Raw genomic sequence first — 17,117 nt, 5'->3', positions numbered from 1 at the left:
AGAAGAATGGACATGTAATCTAGCATTGAGGATTCATCTTTCTGTTAAAAAAGTCTGATATCTAACTATGTCCTTAAAATCTTTAGATATATGATTGGAATCTTGGTCCGACCTGTATTTCTACTGGGAGTCCATATGGAATTAAAAAAAAGTTTATTTTTCCATCTCTACTCTATAATATCTTCCAAGTAATAGCTTCTGGCAATCAGGTTGTCATATCCATAACAGTAAGGATACACTGCTTGATTACATGATGAGGTTTTTCCACTACCTGATACGTATGGTATATTTTACAGAACAGCACTACACTCTGATGAAGTCTTGGCCATCTAAAATGACTCTTTATTGATGCTTGAATTTTCCATGTTCATACATGCCCTGAAGGAACTGAATTTGCTATTTACAATATCTCCGTATGATACGGGCAATAGCATCATCTGATGAAAAACTATCCATTCCTCATCTGCAGGTCTGTGAGGATGTCTCCACTTTCTCATCAAAACTCCATTTTTAGTACTCTGGAACTCTTTTAGCCTTAGCTTCAGTGCAAGCTTAACTCTGGATCTGCTTTCCTTGCCTCAATTAAAGACACCTGCTTTGAATAACCTGCTTTCTTTGCTTAAAGAAAGGCATTTGCTTGTGATATTACCTCTGGTGATGGATGTTGTTTAGTCATTGCCCTGGTCACCACACATGATGGAACTTGTTCCTGTAATAGCTCCATCACTTTAACCTCACTCAGACTTTCTCTGATTATGGCAAAGCTATAACTTTTACTCAGACCAAATTCTTACTTCGTAGGAAGTCAACTCTATCCATGCGTACTTTCTGAAAAACTCCTACTTAGTGTTCTGCATATTAAGTCACATTCTAAGTGCATTTTGTACAATGGAATGGCATGTACTCTCCTCTTATCCTGTTTATTAAGGCTTTGCTTTTCAATAAGTTCTCTGGATGAATAATGAGGTGTTTCTCCAGCAGAGAAGTTTGAATTGCTCCTATATCCATTTTCTCTGTCTTACAGTACAGCTACTGTTCGGGGCCTAAATACTACTCCAAACAGTATTGTCTTCCCTTCTTATTTCTTTTCTTACCTCCACCTATATTGATTTTACATCTTCTGATCCAAGATCATTTCTTGCTACCATATTAATTCTATCTTGCACGAACAATGCTACCCCACTACCCTCTCCTTCCTGCCTATCCTTTCGAAAAGTCACATAACCCTGAGTATTTAGTTCTCAGCTTTGTAACCATTTCTCTATATTGGTGATAAGATCATACCCATTTATTTTTATTTGTGCCATTAATTTATTTATATCATTTTGAATACACCATACACTCAAGCAAAGAACCATTAATTTTGCCTTTTTATCATTTTTCCCCATTGACTCTGTTTCTATCTGCTTTTTTATCTTTATATACTCTGCCCATTCCCACCCTACTGTGGGTATTGTTATCCAAATAGCTGCCCTATGATACTGCTACTTCCTCTTGCTTAAAAGCCTGCATTCCAAACCCCCACCAACCCCTGACCCAACCCACCATAACCCCCCACCCCTACTCAAAAACCTCTTAGTTTAAAGTCCTCCTTATAGTCCTAATTATTTGATTCCTCAGGACACTGGTCCCATGGTTCAAGTGAAGCTCATCCCCCGCTTACAACTCCCTTCTACGCCAGTATTAGTACCAAGGACCCATGAACTGACACAATACGAACTTTTGAACCATGCATTTAACTCCTTGATTTTATTTACCCTATATCAGTTTTGCCTGTGACTCGCATCGTAATCTATAGATTACTACATTGGAGATTCAGCTGTTCAGTTTAGCTCCCAAATTTTCAAACTTTCAGCAGTACCTCTTTTCAAGTCCTAGCAATGTTGTTGGTATCAACATGGATGATGACAACTGGATCCCTCTCCTCCCATCCATGTTCTTCTCCAGCTGCAAGGAGGTGTCTTTAATCCCGGCAATAAGCAGGCAACACAGCCTTTGGAATGCCTGCTTATGGAGGTAGGGAACAGGTTCTATCCCCCTAATACTTTCCCTGACCTACATGCCTATTTGCTCCACCGTTTGAATGACTCCTTGAGCTAAGGCATCATGACCAGTTGCTCCTTCTCCCTGCAGTTCCCAATTTCATCTGCACAGCTTACAAGAAACTTGTAATTATTGGACAATTGTATGGGTCAAGGCTCCTCAATTGGAACCCCCTACATCCTGGTACCTACCTACAGTCCCATGCTCCTGTCCCTGATCACAAACCAATTTTGAATTACCTAGTTTGAGGGTGTGATTGCCTGCTGGAGCAAAATGTCCTGGTAACCCTTCCCCTTCCCTGATTTGTGCAATGCCTGCAGCTCAGATTCCAGCTCTCCAACTCAGGTATGAAGTTCCTCAAGCTGCAAACACTCACTACAGATATATTCACTCTCGATCCCATTGATGTCCAGCAACTTCCAAATGTTGCAGTAGCAACACATCACCTATCCTGCTTTCACTATTGTATTTGATTTAATTTATAAATTGCTAACATTTTGACATTGGGCACTTTACAGCCTGCAGAAGTCAACATTGAATTCAACAACTTCAGACCACTATCCTCCATCTGATACCTCCTCCTTCCTCCCCCACCCCACAGTTTTCATGGTTTTGTTTTCAGCAGAGCTGATCAATATTTAATGATTAAAACCTAGTTTGGATCTGTGCTTTGTTTCTTGTCTCACTCTCCCTTTGCCTTTTGCTCTGTGACACCGGTGATCTCTCATCTCTCTTGCCCTCCAACCTTTCCTCGACCTTCCCTTTTCTTCCATTTGCTCCACCCCACACTATAAAACCCAAGGCACTTACACCCTACATCAGTTACAAAGAAGTTATTTTGGACTCAAGTCAAAACATTTAACTCTGTTTCTTTCCTCACAGATGCTGCCAGACCTGCTGAGTTTCACCAGCACTTTTTACTTTTGTTTCAGATCTCCAACATCTGTAGTATGTCCTCAGAGTGAGAGCTGAGCTATAGTATGTCAGCTACAGTATGTCCTCAGGCTGGCTGAGCTTGAACCTTCAACATTTTGATGCAGAGTGTGAGAATATTACCAATGATTCAAGCTAATACTCAGATTTTGTTTGGCTTTGATAGTTTTCTGCAGCACAACTAGAGCTTATTCCAAGTCTGTGTGGTATTCTACTCATGCATGGATTGAAGAAAACCTGGATTGACCCCATAATACCTACATTACAACAATGACTGCACTTCAAAAATACATCATTGGCTGTAATACAATTTAGGATGTCCTATGATTGTGAAAGACATTTGAAATACAAGCCTCCTGTTATCTATTGCAGAGAAACGTGAACAGTGCCTTTGAGAAATATAATTTCCACTGCTGTTTCAAGAGACAGCAAGTGAAAATGGAAATAGCACAGTGGAATAGGTTAAAGTTAAAAATCATACAACACCAGGTTATAGTCCAAAAGGTTTATTTGGAAGAACTAGCTTTTGAAGCGCTGATTCTTCATCAGGTGGTTGTGGAGCAGAGACCACCTGGCATTGTGTGATTTTTAACTTTGTCCACCCTGCTCCTACACCAGCACCTCCACATCATGGAATAGGATGGGAAAGGGGGAGAAGAAAGGAAATCTTTTAAACACAGAAGATGCATCAGTTAACAATTTTAGCACTTTAATGTAAAGCTGAAGGGTTATATAAGCATGAAATTTCAATGAAAAGGGTGCTGAACCAAAAATACTTTCTAAAGGAAGATGCAGATCACCACATTACTATCAGTTGTAAGTAGCCTGCTTTTTTAGCGAAGGGATTTCTTACCAGTGGCTATAGAAGTTAGATCATGGGATGAGATTCATGCCGTTGATACTTCAGGAATTTAGCTTGGGTGTTTTTGGTTTGGCTAGTCAATTCACTAGTTAACCCATTTTAGTAATCCAGCAAATGTAACATGAACGGCCATGTATAAAATGAATTATTACTTGCTTTCATTAGATTCTGGAGGAATCTATTATTTTTAAATCAAGTTTTGAAAATGTCAATATCTGTTTCAAGAGAAATGATCTGTAACATAATTCTGTAATTATAACATGCTGAAGTACAGATGTTTGTTTGAATTTGCCATGTCAGCGTTAAAGTATGAACATTTCCACCTAGTACTTAAGAAGCTAAAAATACAATCTTTACACACCCATTACAGACTGGACACGTATAATTTTATAGTGGGTACTTGACTATTGTATTTGTTTGGGCTGGAAATTATTTAGTTTGGATGATAGTATACCATGGGCAACTTCTGGATAGTAAAACTATCAACAAATATTGCAGAAAAGCAAAAGGATACATTGCAGCCTGTTTATTATCTAGCCAATTTATGCAGTAATCAATTTATTATCAGAATGTTTCAGAGTCCAAATTATTTCCAGTTGAAACATGCACATTGTAACTAGTATAAGGTCATATACTGCTAGAAGTCCACTGATTGGCGAGTCAGGGGTCATTGATTCCAGGTGAAGAGACAAGTAGGCAGAAGAATTTTTTGTTAACCCCAGCAAAAAGAACAGATGAGAAAAAAAACTCACATTCCTCAAAATGTATTCCACATTCCTGACTGTCAACAGAAAGAAGCAGATACAAAAAAAAGTCATATTCTGAATACCAGTTGAAACTTAACTGTCAACGGGGAAGGGGCAATAAGCTAATCAGCTGAAGTAAATGGAAAAACTGGTTCATCCTGAACCTTGTATTGAAGACACAAGTTTGTGATGACAGAATATTTGATCAAATTAAAATACTTTGCATTATATCTTAGTTAGCTTTCTCTCCATTAGTGCAAATTCAAAGTTCGTGACTTTACTAGAGCACACAATTTATTTTCTCATTGGTTACAATGTGCGTCAATACATCTGAGATTTAAAGGATGAATCCAAACACCAACATTATTTACCACCCATAGGTTTGTGCATTTATTTTATTTAGATTCTGAGACTTTATTATAGACTGCTAAGTAAGCCTTCTAGTGGTAGAATCTCAAACCCAGTTTTTTTTTTGTGGACCTATGATCCCAGCAGCAGAGTCATAGATGTATAGGGAAGGGACACCAGTTTTCTTTTATGGCAATGCCATGGTGTCTCTGACCATAACTTGTTTTGGGATGCTGCCATTAGATAGATCATGTCAAAAAACTGCAGAAGGAAAGTATTAAAATTAACCAACCATTGACTGAAATTTGGTTAAAGGGCTCATGGGGACTTATTAGAATGACCCTCAATGGACAATTCCAATGCACATTAAGATGGCTTCACTATGTATAATTTATCAAACCAAATGTAACAAACATAAGGTATAGAGGAAATGTGTTGAAGGACCAGGTAATCAAATAAAACACACTGAAATGGCAACATGAAATGATTGTGGAATAAAGAATTTCAAGGAATCAATAAGAAAACCAACACTGGCAATCTGAGGGTTCAATACAATCTCATCAATTTAAAGCAGATTTAAAGAATCTTAAAGAAGAACAGAAAAATCAGATCTGCCAACATTTGAAAGCAAAAGATAGATTAAAATTCTTAAAGCCTGAATTTGGAATCCAAAGTGAAAACTTCATGTATCTAACTAACTAATTGGTTAAGAATCTGGTTCTTTCTTTACTTTTGTTGGGGCAAATCCAGTCAGACATATCTTAGCTGAGAAGATAAATAACGGAAAGATGTTTATTTTTAGATTTAAAAAACATATCAGTAGCAAAGCAGTTCTATTTTTAAAATACATTAACCAAGTAATATTTTACAGTTCTATAAGATCGCAAGCAAGCAAAATAAGCAAATATTACTTTAGCAATCATATACTAGTTGCAGAGGTATTCTTGGTATTCTCTCATATCAGTTGAGCAATATCTCAAATAAAGCATAGCTAAAGTCAAGATATTCACATGTAACACTTCTTATTCTAACTTCAATAGATTTTGGAAGAAAGGATGAAGTTGGAATGCAAATGTCATGGTGTTTCTGGTTCGTGTACTACCAAGACATGTTGGACAACTCTTCCCAAATTCCGAGAGATTGGATATGTTTTGAAAGAAAAGTACAGTGAAGCTGTTCATGTTGAAGCTGTCAGGGCCACCCGATTACGACAGCCCACATTTCTCAAAATCAAGAAGCCCAGGACCTATCGAAAGCCCATGGATACAGATTTAGTTTATATTGACCGATCACCAAACTATTGTGAGGAGGATAGCTCAACAGGAAGTGTAGGAACACAGGGAAGACTATGTAATCGCACCTCTCTTCACGGAGATGGCTGTGACCTGATGTGCTGTGGTCGAGGTTACAATACCCATCAGTATACCAAAGTGTGGCAGTGCAACTGCAAGTTTCACTGGTGCTGTTTCGTCAAATGCAACACATGCAGTGAAAGGACTGAAGTCTTCACCTGTAAGTGAGGAAGTCAACCTGCCAGAAAAACAAAAGTCAGATACTTCATCCAGGGGAAAAGAAACAACAAGGGAGAAACGGAGAAGAAAGAAATTGGAAGGAGTCAACAAAAGAAGAATGGAATTTAATACTAACTCACCACCCTTTCAGTATAAAATTGTGCATGTACTTAAAAATGCACCCTCTGCTTGAGAGGATGTTGTAGGTTGGCTGATGTTTCCATCTCATGATCACCATAAACCAGAAGTCAGATGCAATTTGACGTATGTAACGCCAGTGCAAGTCTGCAATAATTGCAATGCACTTTGGGAGCTGCAGTCCATTCTTATGGGTGATATTGTTGATATCTGTACAATAGGTGAACAAGCTACAACTCTCAGAATGCTGTGCACTTTACAGATTCTCCCCATTTTCATCTTCCCCACAAGAAATTCTGCTCAACTGTGGCACAATCCTATGCTTCTAGAAAACAGTAATTGTACACAACAAAGAAAAAGTGTGAAGCAAAGTGAGCAGCGGGGTGTTAGGAGAGTCATCAGATGGCAAAGGATCACAAGAAATTATTCTTGTAATTAAGAACTGGAAATAACTGAGCTGCATCATTGCAGAAATGATGTGCTGACATTCAGAGTAAGGCAGGAGGCCATGCAGATCATTTTGTTTCAAAATGACTAAATATATGTCTTGTCCAGTCTCACTGGAGCTGTTTGGATATCTTAAAAATGTTTATTTATGTTGTAGAACACAAGCAAGATTAAGCACTAACGGGTAGTAATATTGTAATTTTTAAAAAATGTAAACTTGTTAGATTCCTTTCTGACTTATAACACATTTATTTGGATATGTTCCCAAATATTTTTGTGACATTACTCTACATATATGCCAATAGTTTAACAATACATGTGGCTAGAATGTTATAGAGAAACTCATGAACAACTTAATTTTAAAATTAACATCAAGGTATTCATAGGTGCAAATACTCTTTTAAAAAATAATTTATTTTGAAAGAAAGTTCCTGAATGCTGGGACAAAGGGATGTTATTTGCTACAAGTATGGCTGACCATAATTATTGATTATAAATGTTTTATAGTTGAGGATATCTTATTAATCAGATCAATACATTGATCCTTAATTTGATCAGTATTGTGTCTCCACTTGACCCTTGTCACTGTTACATTTAGCAGAAAAGGAATATTCTAGAAAAGGTGATTGTGGCTGAAAATGTGCTCTTTTGGTTGTTACTATGTAGTATTCTCTTTCACTACATGACTATCATACAATTTGTGGGCTGGCTGGTCTATATGTAGCTTTGTTCCCTCACCCCATGCATTAAGTTCAAGACAATGGATTATGGGTTTCAGCAGGTGCTTTTTCATCTACAGTGCACATGTGCCACATTGTGACCAACTGAGACAATTCAATTACTTAAACATGGGATCTGACATAAACATATGGCTTAGATTTACTTAATCCTTATGGATTTACTTCATCCTTTCCATAGTTCCCTCATCTTCAATCAGGAGGAAATAATCCATTTCAGGTTTGGCCAGTGGAAGCCGTGCGGTGTTCAGGTAGCAGAATAAAACTAGTTTATTTGCTTTATGCCAAACAGCACTCAAAGCACCATACTTTAGCTGGCAAGCCAAGCCGAGACCACACTTTTCATTGTCCTACTAAAATCCCTAGAGTTAAGAGATCAGTGCACAACTAGGATTGAACCCAGTTCCCTCTGGGAAACCACCACCAGAACATTAATAATATAATGGAAAACCTTGATAACATAACAGTACGACTGAGAAATTGAAATGAGATGACTCATATTGTTATAATTACTTTTAAGTGAATATTTGACAACCACGCCTCCTCCCTTGATCATACAATTTCCAAGCTGGAACATTTTCATCTGTGACCACGTACAAGCACTGTCTAACATACCGTCAGTTTGTTACCATCTCTGGTCTCTTCCTGTATTGACACTGTCCTCTGTCCTTCACCTGGTTGTGCATTATGAAATCACCTGTGGATAGTGACACAATTGATGTCTGTCTGCTGAGGTTATATTTTGGAAAATGACTGGCACTTGTTCTGGTAAAGATATGAGTTGAGCTTGTATTCATACACATATATCATCACCATATAGGTAGCCACAGCTCTGCCACTTTTGCAATTCAATGATTTCAATTAAGTAACTGAAAAAAAAATGAAAAAGCAAAGAAAACAATAAATGCTGAAAGATGCCAGGAAAATACATCGGCTCAGGACCATAGTACATACCCAAATTTCAAACAGCCATCCAGAACCTTTTCGAATGGGAACTTAATTCAAGAAACTGGTTATTAACTTTCTAGTGAACATGTTTGAAATCAGACATATTTGAACAGACCAAAATCTGAGTTTTGATTTATGTGACATCCTCAAAAGACTGAAGTATTCAGTATGTTAGGGATTTTAAAATTAATTGCTAGTCATCAAATAATACTAAACTCAGTTTAGAAGGTTTTTCCAGATAAATTATAAGATCTTGGTCTGCTACCAGTATGATCGAGACACTGTAATGAGTTACTTGCCAGCAAGAAATAATTTTGTAGTCCCATTTACACTGAAGTTTGCAATAACTTGCAAATCTTCAGAATTACTCATAACGATCATTAAAACCTATGTAAAAGCTTTCAGTTTTCTCATATGCAAACAGACCAGAAGGGATAGGGATCATTTTAACATAGAAGTTATGATCTCAGTTTCTTGGTAGTATCAAGGGCAGTGATAGATGTTGTGTAGTTGACTTCAGTAGCCTCAGAAAAACAGACTCCAGGGAGAATTCATGTCATGTGACATCAAGAAAGGGCTTTGCTGTGGTTTGGACCCATTACAAATGTTACTAAAACCTTTTTCCCAGATTCTCAGAAGAGAATTTATTACTTTAGAAGAAATACAACTGGATATTGAACATGTAAGCAATGATATGACAATGAAGCAAGTTCAATTATATCAGGCAGCTGGATATGTGGCGGTTCAAAACAATTCAATATCACCCTCAACAAGCCATGAATTCTTCCTTCAACAATGTTTTCCGGTAGTTGTACACTTAATAGAGACAGAGTTTACTTGAGCAACTTAACACATTTACAGTGATTGCCAACAGAAAATTCAAACATCAAAAAGAGGCCCAAACTACATTGTATGATTACAAGGTGGCACTTAGTATTGGAGAAAATGGAAATAAATGTTAAAGTTTATGTTTTTCAACTGCAATATTCAAAGCTGAAAGTTGAAGTAAATTCCACTTTCATTCTGTTACACCAATAGAACAAAATGGAACCATAATGGAATACTAGAGAACAAGAGGCAATTTCCTATTCAAGGACAGCTAGGAATTGAATAGACTGGTGGTGTTATTTGCTATCTTTGATAGAATTGGAAGTCAATTCTATTTACCTCCATGAGAATGCTGACACAGAAACACCACTGCAACTTTTTTTAGGGGATTTCCAAATATTCTGCCAGCTAGCACAAACTCTTACTTACCTTCTAGGACTCTTCCTTGGAATGAACAAGGGTCAGGTTGTCCTATACCCACCCCTCACCTCCACCCAATTCAGGCAATGAGATTGACAAAATTTAGAAAATAGTTAATGTACATGACAAAAAAAAAATCAGATGAGCAACCACTGTCACCCAAACCTTTTCAGACTATGGTGTTAAAAGAATCAAACAATATACTTGGATTATGAGAATATGTAGTGAGAAAGTCAAGATAATTTAAAGTATTTTACAACTTCAACCTGACAAATCTCTTAGAACTGATTGCATAAAACCCTATGCTTCTAAGGGAGATCGCTGCAATGTACTGGATAGACAAGGAGGAGGCTGAAAGGACACAGCAAGCTAGGAAGCATCAGGACCTGAAGAAGAGTTACACCCAAAACGTTGACTTCTCCACCTCCTGAAGCTGCCTGGCTTGATGTGTTCTTCCCACCTCCTGCTTGTCTACCCCAGAATCCAGCATCTGCAGTTTTCTTGCCTCTAATGCAGATGTACGGGAGGCTGTAACTATGACTTTCCAAAATTCCTTAGATTTGGGAATGCTTCTGTTTATGGCAATCGCTTGATTAACTCCTCAAGTTAGTTTATTTAAAACCATAAAACAAATAAGACATTTCATCAAGCTATCTGATTTCTGTGTGGGAACCTTGCAACCCCAATGAAGACTAACTGGCAAGGTACACATTCAACAAGCCACACATGCAAGAAGCATGCAAATATAACACTGCATTTCAAGAAATTAGGGAGGGAGAAAACGAATTACTGTCCAGTTAACCTAACATCTGTCTCTGGGATAAAGTGAGACTATACTATTGCATTACTTGTATTGGAAATGGCATATTGATGATTCACTTACTTGGTTCCTAGGATGATCAGCAATCTCACTGAAACATGTAAGTTTGAAAGGGATATGTCAGAATAGATGATGAGTGTCCTAACAATGCACTTAGAGAAGTATAATTAGGACAAATCAAATAATTTTGCAAAAGGTACATTATTTTGGAGGATGTAATTAATATTGCACATACTGGGAAACTAATAGATACAGTATATCTGTACTCACAAAATGCATTCAATAAAGTGCCACACAGAAGACTAGCAGGCAAGATAAGGACTCAGGTAGTAAGGGGTAATAGAGGATTAGTTAATGAATAGAAGGCAAATACTGGGCATAATCAGGGCATTTTCCATTTGGCAGGCTGCAATTAGAGGAGTGCTAGGGCTGTAGCTGTGTACACTATATATTTAGTAAGTTTGTGGATGACACCAAAATTGCTGGATATAGGTAGATTTCAGAGTTGAGCAGAGAAATGTCAGATGGCATTTAATCCAAACAAATGCAAGGGGATACATTTTGGAAGATGAAACTCAGGTGTAAATTATAGAATAAATGGCATAACCCTTAGAAGCATTGACATAGAGGGGGATTTGGGCATGCAGGTACAGAGATGCCTGAATGGGGCAACACAGGTGGATAAGGTGGTCAAGAAAGCATATAGCACACTTGCCTTCTTTGGCCAGGGCAGTGAATTTAAAGTTGGCAAGTTATGTTACAACAGTAGAAAACTTTGTTGGGCCACATTTGGAAGATTGCATGCAATTCTGGTCGCCACACTACCAGAAGGATGTGGATGCAGAGAAGGTTTACCAGCACGTTTCCTGGTCTGGAAGGCTTTATTTATGAGGAGAGGCTGTATAAACTTGGATTGTTTTCACTGGAAAGACTGAGGGTGAGGGGTGACTTGAGAGGTCTACAAAATTATGAGAGTCATAGATACGGTGGATAGTCAGAGGCTTTTTCTCAAGGTGGAAAGGCTGACATCAAGATGGCACAGGTTCAGGGTGAGAGGGGGAAAATTTAGGGGAGAAGGGCAGTGAAAATCTTTCTCAGAGAGGGTGCTGAGTGCCTGAAACACACTGCCAGTGAAAGTGGTAGAAGCAAAACATTAGCAATGTTTGAGGCATCTTGATAGACACGTGAATGTGAGGCAAACAGATGTTGAGATACCATGCATGGGCAATATATAGCAGGTCTAAATAAGGAATAGGAATTGGTACAGATTTGGCAGGCCAAAGGGCCTGTTCCTGCACTGTAATGTATGAATTACCTATATATGTTACTACTCTGTCCCTCCATCTACATTTGCTGATGATACAAAGTTGGGTGGTCAGGTAACCTGTGGGTAGGACACAAAGGAAATGGAAAGACATATAGATATTTAAAGGATAACAAGATGGCCAGTGGAGTATAATGTGGGAAAATGTGAAGTTTTACAATTTGGAAGTAAGGATAGAGAAGCCATTTTTTAAAAAAACTTTCAAGACTACTCAACATTATTGGAGTTTGGAATGTAGAAGTTGTCCTGCAATTGTACAGGGGCTGGTGAGACTAAGTCCGCAATAATGCGTGCAGCTTTGGTCTCCATATTTAAGAAACTTATGTTGCATTGCATTATTTTTATTGGACATAGCACATTGAAGGTTCACTAAATTAGTCCCTTGATCATTGGGATTATCATATAATGAGAGGTTGAGTAAATTGGGCCTAAGTTGCCCAGAGCTTGGAAAAATGTGAGGTGATCTAATTGAAACATATAAGATATTTAAGTAACATGTCAGAGTAGATGGTGAGGGATTGTTTTCACGGATTGGAAAATCTAAAACACAGGGGCAAAGTCTCACAATAAGAGGTTTATCATTTAGAATTGAGATGAGGAGAAATTGAAGAGTTTTGACTATTTGAATTTTTTTATTCCTGAGGGTTATGGATACTCTGTAGTTGAATACATTTAATGCTGGGGTAATCAAATGTTTGGTGTCTCTGGAAATTGAAGGAAATGGGGATAAGGCAGGCAAGTGAAGTAAAGTTGAAGTCTGATTGTACAATCTATCCTGCTCCTATTTCTCATGTTGGATGCCTTATATTGTTTCAAAATTGTCCTACACTACCTTCTTTTACATTCACAAAGCAAGTTATTGTCACATTGGTATTGCAGCACTGCAAGATATGTGAATTCATAGACAATAAACCCATGTTGTGGACATTAGTACACTGACAATACTCTATCTGTCAGTTATTTGAAGCAATACATCTGCCGACAATGTACCCTTCAAAAACATACATTATCACATAATTTAAAAATGGGCATTTTGGTGATGAATGTAAATTTTCTTGGGTAATTTTGAATAAGTTTTCAAACCAGAATATAGTGTTAATGTGCTGGCCAATATAACTGCGATATTCCCTTCTGAGTGCATAAAATCTCTACAGGACTTCTTGCTAAGGACTTGTACATACCCTTCAGTTCTACAGTAAGATTTATTGGGACAACAGACTAACTTTTGTATCTGTTTTAAGCTATACACTTAGTTGATCCCAAGGCCTAAAAGCTAAGAGACATCCAACCGCTTTCTTTTCTCCCCGGTAGTTAACCAACAAGCAAAGGGAACAAACTATTTAACCACTCTCCACTCTCCTCCTAATGTCACTGGACTGGTTACCCAGAGGTTCTGGGGACAAGGGTTCAAATCCCATTATGGCAGCTGGTAGAATTTAAATGCAATTAATTTAAAAATCTGGAATTGAAAGCTAGTCATCAGTAATGATGAATCAATTATTCTAAAAGCCTTTCTGATTTACTAGCTTCTTTGAAGGAAAGAAATCTGCTATCCTTACATGATCTGGCCTACATGTGACTCCAGATCCACCATCATGTAATTGACTCTTAAGTGTCTTCTGAATCGGCCTTGCAACATTCAATTTAAGGGCACTTGAGAATGGACAACAAATGCTAGGATTGCTAGTGATCCTCACTTATGATTTTAAAAAGTGCTCAAAGCATCAGATTCACAATTTTTTCAGGTGCTAAGAAAGCAGCCCTGTGGATGCCAAGACTTTTTGTAGACTGTTTAACATTTTTAATGAAATCAGTAGCAGCGTGGTGAGACACAATTTGTCAAACAGTTCAGCAGCCAATATTGGTTGAACTGCTGGAGAGAATAAGTGCTCAGGAGAAGTCTATGCTTTCATTTCCCCCATGGATAGATGCAGAGGAGGAAAATAATTTGCACATATCATCCCAAAGATACTGGATGGTGGGCAGCACGATGGTTAGCACTGCTGCCTCACAGAGACCCGGTTCAATTCCCGCCTCAGGTGACTGACTGTGTGGAGTTTGCACATTCTCCCCATGTCTGTGTGGGTTCCCTCCGGGTGCTCCGGTTTCCTCCCACAGTCCAAAAATGTGCAGGTTAGGTGAATTGGCCATGCTAAATTGCCCGTAGTGTTAGGTGAAGGGGTAAATGTAGGGGAATGGGTCTGGGTGGGTGCGCTTCGGCGGGTCGGTGTGGACTTGTTGGGCCGAAAGGCCTGTTTCCACACTGTAAGTAAGTAAAGTAAGTAAGTAATCAAAGTCATCCATAGGTCATCCCAAATACATGTTTAGGAACTGAATACTTTTTGGAGCCATATGTATGGGAACAAACAGTGGAGCAAAAAAAGGTGACCTACAAAAAGAAAACATTTGTCAAAAAGAAAAAAACATGACACAGATATTCTACTTTAAATCTGTGCTAACAGTTGTATTTGTTGGATTGAATGATTTGGGAAGGGAAGATTCACTCAGTGAATTTCCTGACATGATACTGGGATGGAACATTAATTTTCCCAGCTGGAATCCTCCAGAATAAAATGTAAATCCGACTTAATTGATTTGTAATTTCTGAGTTGCATGATAGTGATGTTTGGATATTTTGAGCAGTTTATGCTTTTGACAATGACTGAAAGGCCTACATCCATACATATTTGAACTGTGTGTGTATAGTGACATTAAAGTTCAGTCTCACATTTTGAACAGCAGATACTCCAGCTACACAGATCTACAACAATTTGTATAAACACCAGCACTTTTGCCTGGCATGAACAATTCCCATTGCTTTTAAGCAATGCATTTTCCCTCTATGTAGAAACTCAACTAAGTATATATTTTCAAAGAGAATATTTTTCTATATAATGTTTAAGTTGTATTCTTGCAAATAACCATACATCTCTTTGTAATTTATTTTTCTTTAAATAAATTCCCATTTTTGCAGGTACACTTTTTTTGTTTGAAAAATAAAGGCATATCACGTGATGCTTCATAAGCAATGAATGGCACAGTACTGCCACATTCAACTAGTTTATGCTTTCATTACTTTTCCCTGTATCTGAAAGGCATAGCAGGGAACTATCGGAGCAGAAATAAGATGTGTTTTGTTAGTTGTCTGAAGCCCTAAGGACCGGAACCGGATAACCTCTGATATTTAGCCTGGATTGACAGAAAATAAATCCGTTTCTTTCTGACAAACATTTCACAATTAAAAAAATGAGATACAAAAATGGGTTTTGCTGTGTGGGTACTTTGCTGTAAGGCTAGTATTGTCAAAGTGTCAGAATCGTTAGCTCATTGGCATATATTCTGCAAGCTAATGCTTCTGATCTAATTCACTGCGGGTCTACGTGTCTGCTGCTTAAATAAAACCCAAGCTGAAAAGAGAGAGAAAAAAAGTGCTAAAAGTGACAGGACTGGTGAAACTGAGTCACTGTTTTCTCAGTAAGGGATCTGGGAAATCTTTTCATCAATTGCATGACTCCAATTAACCCCCCCTTAAAACATCCTTTCCTTCGACCTGTTCCTCTCTCAAGTATTTGCTTACAGTAAAAGGGCAGAGGAAGGTTTGACACAATAATCAAAAAGACTATCTACAGGTCGAATCTACTTGGTTTTGACCCGACTCATAGGAAATGCATTCACCTACTTGTTAAAATGTGGCATATTTAGATGCTGGATTATAAATTAAGAAATCACAGAGGCATGGATGGCTCATATTTGATAGGCTTTGATCAATTTGAAATCAGATTAGTACAGGATTGAAACTCCAGCCTGATCCCCACCAAGTTAAGGAAGACTACTTTCAACAGCCAACAGTAATGCACTGAATTGCGAGTACTACAACATAAGGACAGTGACAGAAACCTGGTTCATGCTGAGTTAGCTGCTCTCCATCATTGTAGCGGTAGTGATACTGTTGTTTACGTGTAATTGCAAATCAGAACACTTCATGTGATGAATTGCTAATACAGCAGTGTGTTTGCTGTGTCCCTCAGCCTGTTGTACCAGCACAGTGCAGAATTACCTGATTCCGTCAACTTCATGATTGTGGTTGAGGGAAAACTTATGGCCAGACTTCCCATTCATTTGTTCCAAGTGACTTAGATCCTTATCATTCAGATTAACCAGTCGAAAAGACAAACAGAAACTCAGGTTAAAATTTCATTCGAAGGATAGCATTGTAATGATAGCATTAATACAATAGTGCTTGGGAGTATCTACACAGATTGTGTGTTGTGGTAAGGAGCTTGAACTCTCATCTTTTTGATCTCTAGGTGAAAGGACTATAATCAAGCAAATCTTTTGGAGTAGGAAGGAAAAGTAACTGAGGATCACCTCATGATCCTTGCTGGAAAATGTGTTTGTGGACAATGGCCTGCTCCAAAAAGGTCGCTGCTATGATGTTTGCCTTAATTGTGACAAAATAAGCTGAACACTTAATACTGAGGCTCTTGTTCCTAAACTAATAATCTAGAGAATCCAAGTCCAATTTCATTCAGTTTGTGAATCTGAATTTAGTTTTAAAAATAGAGATGAGAAAGAGAAACCGGTTGAAGTTACTATGAAGTTGTCTCTTTGTTACAGAACTCTATACACTACTTTGGTTGCCATTCATCTTGTCAGATGATGGTTTGTGCCCTGATGGTCAACTCTATGTTAAAGATAACCTTGGGGTGGATTGGAAGCATCACTCTCTTGCCACAGTTACTGCAGAAAATTATACTGGGCTAAGAAAGTATAGGGTTTGTTGGCTTCTGTTTTCTCTGGGACCCCCTGTTAGCCAGACAAGTTTTCCAGTTCTCTTTGCCTCTTCCAATTCCCCTCCAATTAGCTTACATAGGTCACAGCCATTGGTTATTATTTTCCAATTGTCAATATCAATGTTTGCAATCTTCATATCTCATTTGCATACAAAATGTCCTAGGGTGTGCAGTATCATCTATCTAATGATTGTGGATGAGTTAGCCAAGACGCAATTG

The 17,117-nt window shown here is 38.0% G+C and overlaps 1 protein-coding gene across 2 annotated transcripts in view; it reads left to right on the top strand.

Annotated features, from left to right (window-relative positions):
• LOC140458153 (protein Wnt-7b) overlaps nucleotides 1–14,690 on the top strand; it is a 90,345-nt gene extending 75,655 nt beyond the window's left edge. For both annotated transcript variants that reach the window (XM_072552315.1, XM_072552313.1), the window contains exon 4: nucleotides 5,973–14,690. In XM_072552315.1, the coding sequence (XP_072408416.1) occupies nucleotides 5,973–6,452 (480 nt within the window). In that variant the 3' untranslated portion in view covers nucleotides 6,453–14,690. The remainder of the gene's footprint in view (nucleotides 1–5,972) is intronic.
• Nucleotides 14,691–17,117: the final 2,427 nt, after the last annotated feature.

This window comes from Chiloscyllium punctatum, chromosome 32 (assembly GCF_047496795.1).
Source record: "Chiloscyllium punctatum isolate Juve2018m chromosome 32, sChiPun1.3, whole genome shotgun sequence".
In the NCBI taxonomy this organism is placed as follows: domain Eukaryota; kingdom Metazoa; phylum Chordata; class Chondrichthyes; order Orectolobiformes; family Hemiscylliidae; genus Chiloscyllium; species Chiloscyllium punctatum.
The sequence above is the reverse complement of the archived record's forward strand: the minus strand, read 5'-3'. Positions and strand labels throughout refer to the sequence as shown.